General features: G+C 49.0%; 1 protein-coding gene across 1 annotated transcript; it reads left to right on the forward strand.

Moving 5' to 3' along the window:
* Nucleotides 1-4,991: 4,991 nt before the first annotated feature.
* On the forward strand, nucleotides 4,992-7,823 carry LOC110575360 (PRAME family member 8-like). Its single transcript, XM_021684375.1, is given in 3 exon segments — nucleotides 4,992-5,278; nucleotides 5,715-6,275; nucleotides 7,250-7,823. Coding segments are annotated over 3 exon segments (1,422 nt in total).
* Nucleotides 7,824-9,609: the final 1,786 nt, after the last annotated feature.

Here is a 9,609-nt window from a genome sequence, read left to right on the forward strand (position 1 = left end):
ACCGGAGTCCAGTCTACCTGCATTTAATTTACTGTTCAGCTGATGAGTTTTTTGTTTTTTGTTTTTTGTTTTTGTCTGCCTCGATGGAAAGTAAGGTCTGCACATAGGAGATAACGCTGAAAGCTGGACCGGGCCATATTTGTTGGCTGTTTCCCCATCACCCAGAATAGCGGTTGGCATACCCTTGACATCCAGGAAAGACTTTTTTTTTTTTAATTGAGGAACAATTGACCAATACAATTGTATATACTTAAAATGAACAATGTGATGATTTTTTTTAAAAGATTTTATTTATTTATTTTGACAGAAAGAGACAGTGAGAGAGGGAACACAAGCAGGGGGAGTGGGAGAGGGAGAAGCAGGCTTCCTGCCGAGCAGGGAGCCCGATGTGGGACTCGATCCCAGGACCCTGGCATCACGACCCGAGCCGGAGGCAGACGCTCAACGACTGAGCCACCCAGGTACCCCGAACAATGTGATGATTGATATAGGTCTACATGTGCAATGATGACCAAGATCAAGTCATGAACACATCTGTTCCCTCATCCAGTTAACTCTGTGTGTGTGAGAAATGCTTAAGACCTACTCCCAGCAGGGCGCTTGGGTGGCTCAGTAGGTTAAGCGTCTGCCTTCAGCTCAGGTTATGATCCCAGGGTCCTGGGATCAAGCCGCGCATCAGGCTCCCTGCTCAGCGGGGAGCCTGCTTTTCCCTCTCCTTTTGCCTGCTGCTCCCCTTGCTTGCGCTTTCTCTGTCAAATAAATAAATAAAATCTTAAGAAAAAAAAGACCTACTCCCAGGAACTTTCAAATATACAACACTGTCTTCTTAACTGGGGTCACCATGCTGTACATTAGCTCCTCAAAGATATATGAGCACCCCATTCTCACGGCAGCTTTAGTCACAAGAGCCAAGATATGGAAGCAACCTAAATGTCCTTTGATGGGTGAATGGATAAAGAAAAAAAAAAGGGATATATGTCCTCAATAGAATATCAAGCAGCCATCACAAAGAAGGAAATCCTGTCATTTGGGACAGCATGGATGAACCTGGAGGGTATTATATTCAGTGAACTATAGCCAGCCAGAAAAAGACAAATACTATATGACATCATATATATGTGCAATCTAAAAACAACAACAACAAACAAAAAAAGCCAATTTTGCAGGAACAGAGAATAAAATGATGGTTGCCAGGGGATGGGGAGGAGGGAAAAAATGGGTGATGTAGATCAAAGGGTACACGTTTTCAGTTATAAAAAGAGTAAGTAAACACTTGTAATGAATCAAGGAGAGGGGAGTGAGGGGGTGGTATAAGGTATTGGGTACTGGGGGAACATCCAGTGTGCCCAGACTTTGCAGTGCATGTGTTCACAGAATCTCCCATCCCCCAGGCTCCTGCAGTCCTCAGCCCTAGACATTGGAGGATTTTTCCCACAAAGGGAAGGCCAGGGCCTCCCAAACCACTGGGGTTCCCTGGGCTCCACCTTTGTTCTCTCTCACCAACAGCCTGTTGGGCCTTGGTTTTACTTGCATGTACCATGACCTTCCTTTGGCTTGCAGGAGATGTAAGGTCACTTGACTGACACGGACATGGGGCCAGACCGCATGTGGTCTCATTTTCTCCTGGAAAGCCAAATTGTCCAAGTCCAAAGAGACCATAATGAGTGAGGAGACCGAACAGCCCATTTTTGGCCTGATGCCAAGACCTAGCTCCCCCACAACTGGCCCCTCAGCTTTGCACCCAGAATGGATGCTTACCATTCTCTCTCTCTGGACTTTCCCCTGGCCTGATTCTGTGCCCTTGGAGTGGGGATTGCCTCTGGAACCTCACTAGTGAGTGCAAACAAAGCCAGGCCTTTGGGAACTCTCAGCCCCCAAATCCAGTCCCATAGTGCCCCCAGTGGTCTCAGCCTTGAAGGGACACAGCCCTATGAGAGCCAGAGGACTTGTTCTCCTGCTCAGCTGACACTTCCCTCCTTCTCTCTCATTCTGGGCTCTGCACCAGCTCCTCTGGCCTTTCCCTGCTCTTGCTTCTCTCCCTTCTCTTGGTTCTTCTGGCCCTACCCCACCTGGAGGGAGCCAGCAGACATCCTCCCCACCCCATGCTTCTACAAGCTAGTCCCCCGGGCTTAATTGTCTGGACGCAGGGTGATTTGCCATCAAATCTGTATTGGTGAGGAAGAAAGAGAACAGCCTCTTGTTTAGGGCAAGATATTGGTGGATCTAAAGTGGAACTGGAAAGGGCAAGTAAGGTTAAAAGAGATTTGGGCTTTTAAAAAGACACAGAAGGCAGGACATTTCAGGATAAGAAGAGATCTGCCTTGGGAGAGAAAAAACATTTATTGGATCCCAGTAGAACTTTGTCAGCTCAAGGGCTGGGCCAAGAGAACCAGAGGGGAGAGCCACTGCGTGGGGCCTGGTTCCCAGAGCCTTTCACCAGCCTGACACCTCTAGGAAGACCAGAAGAGTCAGGGTCCTCCTCTGTAACCCCAAAGGGGTCACTTTCCAGCATTTTCTGGAATCTTCTTTGGATCTGTGCCTTGTGGCTAGTCATATTTTCCAAAACAGCCCAGTAAAGCTTGAGAAGAATTTCTTGATTTCTGCTGATACCATTGGAAGGGTCTCCATGCTCCATGGTTTTTTTTTTTTAAGATCTTATTTATTTATTTGAGAGAGAGAGAGAGAGAACGAACAGTGGGGAGGAGGAGAGGGAGAGGGAAAGAGAGAAGCAGACCCCCTGAGCAGGAAGCCCAACTCGGAGCTCGATCCCAGGACCCCGAGATCATGTCCTGAACCGAAGGCAAACGCTTGACCGACTGAGCCACCCAGGCATCCCTGATTCCATTTTTCTGGGGGAAGTACTCTTTTCCTCCTGGGAGGGTCTGAAGGCAGAATCTCCCTTCTTGCCCTCAAGAATGACATCGTCTTTAGTTCAGCCACTCCCTTGTTAATGTCTCAACTCTCCCCAGAGAAGTGTCTTTCAATCTCCTTGCTCCCTAAGGAAAATAATCCATATTTTACCATCTTGGGTTATTCATGGGGTCCCATTGGGATCACCCAACTCTGCCTTGCCCAGCCCCCACCCCCCACTTCTCATTGTGACTTTGATTTGATCTCCTTCAGAGGAGTCTTATGGCCTGGAGGACCGGCCACATCCTCAACTGCACCACCTCCCTGAGTGGACTCCTCATTTGCTATATTACCTGACATAACACCTAGGTGACAACTTGATTCAGAGACTTGTTTTTTTGGGGCATGATACTACTGTCTTCATGAAGCTGTTTCAACCCTGGAAAATCATGATAATTTTAATGTGGTCAGAGATCCCCCAACAATGACACTCTCTAATGTCAGAAATAGATCAAACTTCCCTGTCTCACACCCAGGACTACAACTATACCCTATCAGTAAAACGCAATCAATTTTTGTGGCGCGAACCAATGAATGAGTCCTTGACTTCCCCTCCCTAATCCTTTCTCCTTCCTGAATAGGTATATGAGTCAATCAATTAATCTAGAGAAAAACAAAGACCCAAATCAGGATTAACTGGATGGAGATTGAAGAATCTCATTAAGTATTGTTTTCCAATTGGAAGTCAGTCGGTGGTTGAAAGGGGTAGGGGAGAAGTGATAAGAAAGGTGTATAAAAGCCTCAGGCACCAAAGAAGAGATGCAGAGCCCTCCATCCCTGGAGCCACCCACCTGGGTTCTCCACCAGGTCTGAGGCCTAAGGACCTGGCCATCTGCGTCAGAGCTGGTAAGTTGCTGTCCCAGCAAAGGACATTCCCATCTGAACTAGGGCAGCCAGTCCTGCATGGTGACATGCAGCCCAGGATGGCACAAAGTTTTCCTTTTTCTTTCTTAGATGAACAGATTTAAGGCTTTGGTTTTGCCTAAATCCCAAACATTTTTATCTTGTGCTTTGGTTCATGTCATTCTTAATGCCTTAACCAGGCAGACTTTTTTTTTTTTTTTTTTTTATGAAAAACATCTCACTGTTTGGAATTTTATTTTTTGATATTTTAAACAGTTTGTGCCCTTAGATTATCGCTCATATACTTCATGGCTTTGTGATTTTACTAGTTTTTGCTTTCTTAACTAAAAGCTTAAAAACATCCCATATGATATTTTAAGAGAGAAGTTTTTATTCTGACTGCGAACTATTTCTTCCCCTGAACTCCTTCCCAAAATAGTAATGCTAATATAGTGCATGAAAATGTACACTTCAGTATTTTCCATTGCTGCTCCCAAATTCTATATAATACTGTTTCATGGTTTTTACAATTCTTATTTAAGGGAGGAGGTGCCTGGGTGGTTCAGTTGGTTAAGCATCTGCCTTCAGCTTAGGTCATGATCTCAGGGTCCTGGGATCGAGTTCTGTGCGGGGCTCTCCACTCACTGGGGAGTCTGCTTGTCCCTTATCCTCTGCCCACCCCCCAAAATAAATAAATCTTTTAAATAAATAAGAAATTTTAAAGTGAAAATGAATAGCACCCATTTTAGAGGTATCTCCTTAATGTTTCCCAGTCGGGTTAACAGTGGGAACTGAGGATGCGTTAGGCCACATGACACTCCCATTCCCGTTGTTTTAGGGCCTAGAATGATGGTCTAAAAGATTTCCCCCCAAAAAAGTGGGGGTCAGCTCTCAGGCTTCTCAGTACCCACTTCCCAGTGACACTGGAATCAAGCCAAGTGGTGGGTGGAACCATATGGGTTGGTTGCTGCATTTCCTTCTCCTGGGTGTTTGTGAGACGCTCTGTCCTGGTGCTTGTGAGATGCTCTGCAGGGGCAGAGTGATGGCTGCATGGCCACAGAGCCCAGAGTAGAACTGGAGTAAGCTGAGGCTCTTCTACCATTTTCAGAGCAGTGACTCTGGCCCTGAGTTGGTTCCTCTGAAGGATGGGGAGGAGACAGGCATGCCCAGGCTTGGCTTGAGAAGGATGCCTTGTTCCCTTGACATTTCCACAGGATTCCTTTCAGAGCAGATTCAGGATGAGCATCCAGGCCCTACCCAGACTCCTGGAACTGGCGGGAAAGAGCCTGCTGAAGGACGAGACCTTGGCCATTGCTGCTTTGGAGTATCTGCCCTCAGAGCTCTTCCTGCTGCTGTTCATGGTGGCCTTTGCTGGGAGATACAACAAGGCCCTGAAAGCGATGGTGTGTGCCTTTCCCTTTGCCCGCCTCCCTCTGGGGGGCCTGATGCAGACACCTCACCAGGCGACCTTACAAGCAGCACTCAGTGGGCTTGACGTCTTGCTTGCCCAGAAGGTTCTCCCCAGGTAAGGTTCATCCACGTAGCCTGGGAGGGTCCTGGGTGTCCTGGAAGAAGCCGCTGGGGTCACAGAAAGTAGATGGTCAAGGGCTGGATGAGAGGCTTCTGATGATGGCAATGAAGGTGCTCAGAGACCTTGGCCATTGCTGAGCTCACTGTGGGAGATGCCTTCTGGAGGTACGGGCCTGCTTAAGACGCAGGAGTGCCTGAGAGAAGACGCCCCCCGCCTCCTCCCCATGATACTTCCAGGTACTAGAAGTGGAGACAAGGGGAGATGGAAGGGAAAAGGAGATAGAGAAAAGTGAGGCAGGGAGGGAAGAGGGCGAGGAGCAGCTGATGTCTTCTCACAGGTGGGAAGTCCAACTACTGCCTAAATTGAGACTCATGTTCTCATCCACACTGATGTTAAAAGCATCTTGGCCAAGCTCCGGTTTTCCCCACAGGAGGCAGAAACTGAAGGTGCTGGATTTACGGAATACTGCTCAGAACTTCTGGAGAGTGTGGTCTGGAGCCAGGGCCCATGTGTCCCCACCGATGGGACCAGTGGCCAAGGACGGTGTAAGGATGAGGTAGCCCTTGGCTCCCTTGGTCGTGTTCATAGACCTCTGCCTCAGGGACAGGACCCAGGATGAATGCCTCACCTACCTCCTTAGGTGGGCCACACAGAGAAGTTCACTCCACCTGTGCTGTAAGAAGCTAAAGATTTTTACAATGCCCATCCAAAATATTAAGAAGGTCCTGAATATGGTGCAGCTGGACAGTATCCTGGAGGTGGAAGTGAACTGCACTTGGAAGCTGTCCACCCTAGGGATGTTTGCTCCTTACCTGGGCCAGATGAGTAACGTGCAGAGACTCGTGCTCTCCCATATCCACGCGACGCCCTCCAAGGAGGAGAAGCAGCATGTCGCCCGATTCACCTCTCAGTTCCTCCGGTTGCACCACCTACAGAAGCTCTCTATGGATTCTCCCTCCTTCCTGGAGGGCCGCCTGGACCAGATGCTCAGGTGAGAGGTGGCAACCCCGGGGGGTGTCACAGTGAATGCGAGACTGGGATGTCAGGTGCACTGTCTCATTTGCTGCTCTATCCTGAGTGTGGTATCACACAACCATCCACATAAAGGTCCGGGGCTATGGAAAGAGACACCTTGCCAGGAAGCTACACACTGGAGGGGGGCTCAGATATAGTGAGGGTGGGTTTGTGAATTCTTCCTTAGGAGGAGACATCCAAGTTTAGATGACTTAGGGAAATAGGAAAAGGGAAGAGGACATTCAAGAGGGGAAACCACAGCAGACCTGAGCATCTCCAAAGAGAAGCCCTGAGCTCAGCAGCTTCATGAACATGCACGAGTCTGTAAAAAGTTTTGTGCTCCAGGTCCGGGAATGAACATGGAATGTTCGATTCTGGAGGTAAGGGAGTGGGAGAAGAAAGAATCGTGAAAAGTGGTAGAAAGTGTGCTGATGATGCGGGGATGTAGGTGAGCCCCCGCAGACTGGCACCCCCAGTTGAGGCTGGGGGATCTTGCCCAGGTTTGTTCTTTGTCTCCCACTAGCCTCACCTGGCCAGAGATACAGGGGCCTAAGGCCCAAGCAATGGCCTGAAGGGAGCCAGAGTTGAGAGCATTTATGGCCTTCTGTCCCAATATTAAGATTCATCAATGCCCTCCCTTGATTGAGACCCTGTGTCAGACTGATCCTATTCTAGTGCATTCCGTTACCTTCATTCATTTCCATGAGTTAAGTTAGAGTATGTTGTACTCTGCTTGACAGATGAGGAAAGGGAGCTTTAAAGATTTTGTGAGCCTGACCCAGTCACACAAGGGAAGGTGGAAGGCCCCAGCCTAAAATGAGGCTGGGATGCTGGGTACTGACCTTCACTGTGATGGTCACAATCATGTTGGCCTTGGACAAGTCGGTTGTCTCCCCTTTGAGGCCCCCTGCACCCCGGTTCCCCAGGCATAACTGCTTGGTTTCTCCCCAGGTGCCTGAAGACCCCTTTGGAGACCCTCTCCATAACAAACTGTCAGCTCACAGAATCGGACTTGGCCCACCCCTCCCAGTGCCCCAACGTCAGCCAGCTGAAGGACCTGGATCTGAGTGGCATCAGCCTGACCTATTTCAGCCCTGAGCCCCTCCAAGTTCTGCTAGAGAAAGTGGCAGCCACGCTCCAGGCCCTGGACTTAGATCTGTGTGGACTCACAGAAGCCCACCTCGAGGCTGTCCTGCCAGCCCTGAGCCGCTGTCACCAGCTCCGGACCTTCAGTGTCCGCGGGAACCTCCTCTCCGGGGCCATCGTGGGGAGGTTGCTGCGCCCCACCGCCTGGCCGCGCCATCTGCGTCTAGAGCTCTATCCTGCCCCTCTGGAGAGTTATGACCCTCAGGGAGCTCTCCACCTGGGGAGATTTGCCCAGGTTCGGGCTGAGCTGACAAAGATCCTGAGGGACTTAGGATTGCCCAGGACCATCTGGCTTAGCACCAGCCCCTGTCCTCACTATGGCAGCAAGATATTCTGTGATTCAGAGCCCATTATGTGCCCCTGTCATATGTCTGCCTAGTTGGGTGCATTAACCAACAAGTGTCTTCTGGGCGTTTAGAAACTGAAATCTAGAACATAGCTGCATCGCTCGAAATGGGAACACAGACCCCCGGTTTCAGATATCTGTTCAGTGTGAATGGGAGAGGGAAGGTGACCCAGCAGGAGGACAGGATAGCAGACAGAGAAGCCTTGACTCAGGGAGTTGCTGGAACCTTCAGGGACATGTGTCCTATAGTCAGAAATGTGAATCTGAATTTCCAGAGGGGGTTTGAGCTTGAGACTCACATGTGGGAGTTATCCCTGTGTGGACCCTTGTAAAGAAAGGATAGGAAATAAAGAACCTCAGTGTAAACTCTCTGGTGCCTTCCATGATCAATTAACTGGTTTTTCCAGGTTACACTTCAGGAAGCTCCTGTTACTGATGAAGAAGAGCCGTACTGAGTTGTCCATGATCAAAAACTCTCTTAACTGTTGTGGTGGGATTTGGCCCCAGGAATTCACAGCATGTTTATGATTTCCTCCAGTTTTAATCTCTTCCATGGGCATCTCTTGATTCCTTGTTTCAGGGGCTGTTCGTTAAGTTAATACAGCAATTGGAACATACTAAGTGGCCGATGAGCCATTGGAGACCCTCTGACCCTCTGACCCAGATGCCATGACCCTGGACGTGAACCCTCCCCGCTGTTCTCCAGGTGAACCCCAAGGCCTGAGTTCCCAGCCTTTGTGCTGAGAAAGGGCTTCACAGCACAAAGCAGGGTCAATCCTGGAAGGGGTTGTTTACCCTGCAGATTAACTGGGGCCTCTGGGCCTCACCCACCCACTCCTATCACGGGTGGGTGGTCGTTCTTGAATTCAACCAGCCAATAGAGACATTCAAGTTCCTTTTAGCAAAAGTACTAACATCCTACAGGCATGGAAACTTAGCATTTCTACACCACATTAAAAATAATAATAATAATATCCCTGTGCTAGGTCCTGTCAATGAGAGACTGACTTTATTCTCCTAACACCTCTCTTCCCTCACCAGGAAAGACTAGAACGACATGTTTTGAAATCAGTATATTAGGATGTATAACAAAATATCTGTAGGCAAATGAATGTCTTCCTTGCCTGGGGTGAGACAATGTCTTGGCCAGGTTTTCTGGACCAACCAATAGAATGTATACTGACATTAGAATTGACTCACGTGGTCATGGCCGAAGTCCCACTCTCTTGTCTTCTGTAAGCTGGAGAACCAGCAAAGCCGGTGGTATAACTCAGTCCAAGACTGAAGGCCTGAAAACCAGGGGAGCGGATGGTGTAACTCCTAGTCTGAAGCCTAAGACCTGAGAACCGGGGGACCCCCAGTGTAAGCCCCAGAGTCTGAAGGCTTAGAAGTCAGGAGCTCTGGGTGTTCATGGGCAAGAAGAGAATTTGCCCTTCTTTCCCCCTTTTGTTCCATTCTGATCCCCAAGGAGTTGAACGATGCCAGGAATCTCTAACCTCAATCTACTGATTCAAATGCTAATCTCTTCCAGAAACACCCTTACAGACATACCCAGGATTGATGTTTTACCAGCTACCTGGGCATCCTTTAGTCAAGGTGACACACAAAAAAGCATCACAGTGACTCAAACAAGGGCACCCAAATGAAGACTCCCTGCTGAGGATTCAGGGGCTGGTGTTGCTGGCGGGAGGTCCGTAGGCAAGAGCCTCCGTTTCCCTCTGGAAGGAGTTTTCCCTGTATGATGATGCACATCCACCCACCTTACCCAATTCTTGTAAGATCCAATGAGATGATGCCCGTGGAGGGCTTGGCATACAGT

The sequence above is a fragment of the Neomonachus schauinslandi genome, chromosome 4, assembly GCF_002201575.2.
Source record: "Neomonachus schauinslandi chromosome 4, ASM220157v2, whole genome shotgun sequence".
NCBI classification, from domain to species: Eukaryota; Metazoa; Chordata; class Mammalia; order Carnivora; family Phocidae; genus Neomonachus; species Neomonachus schauinslandi.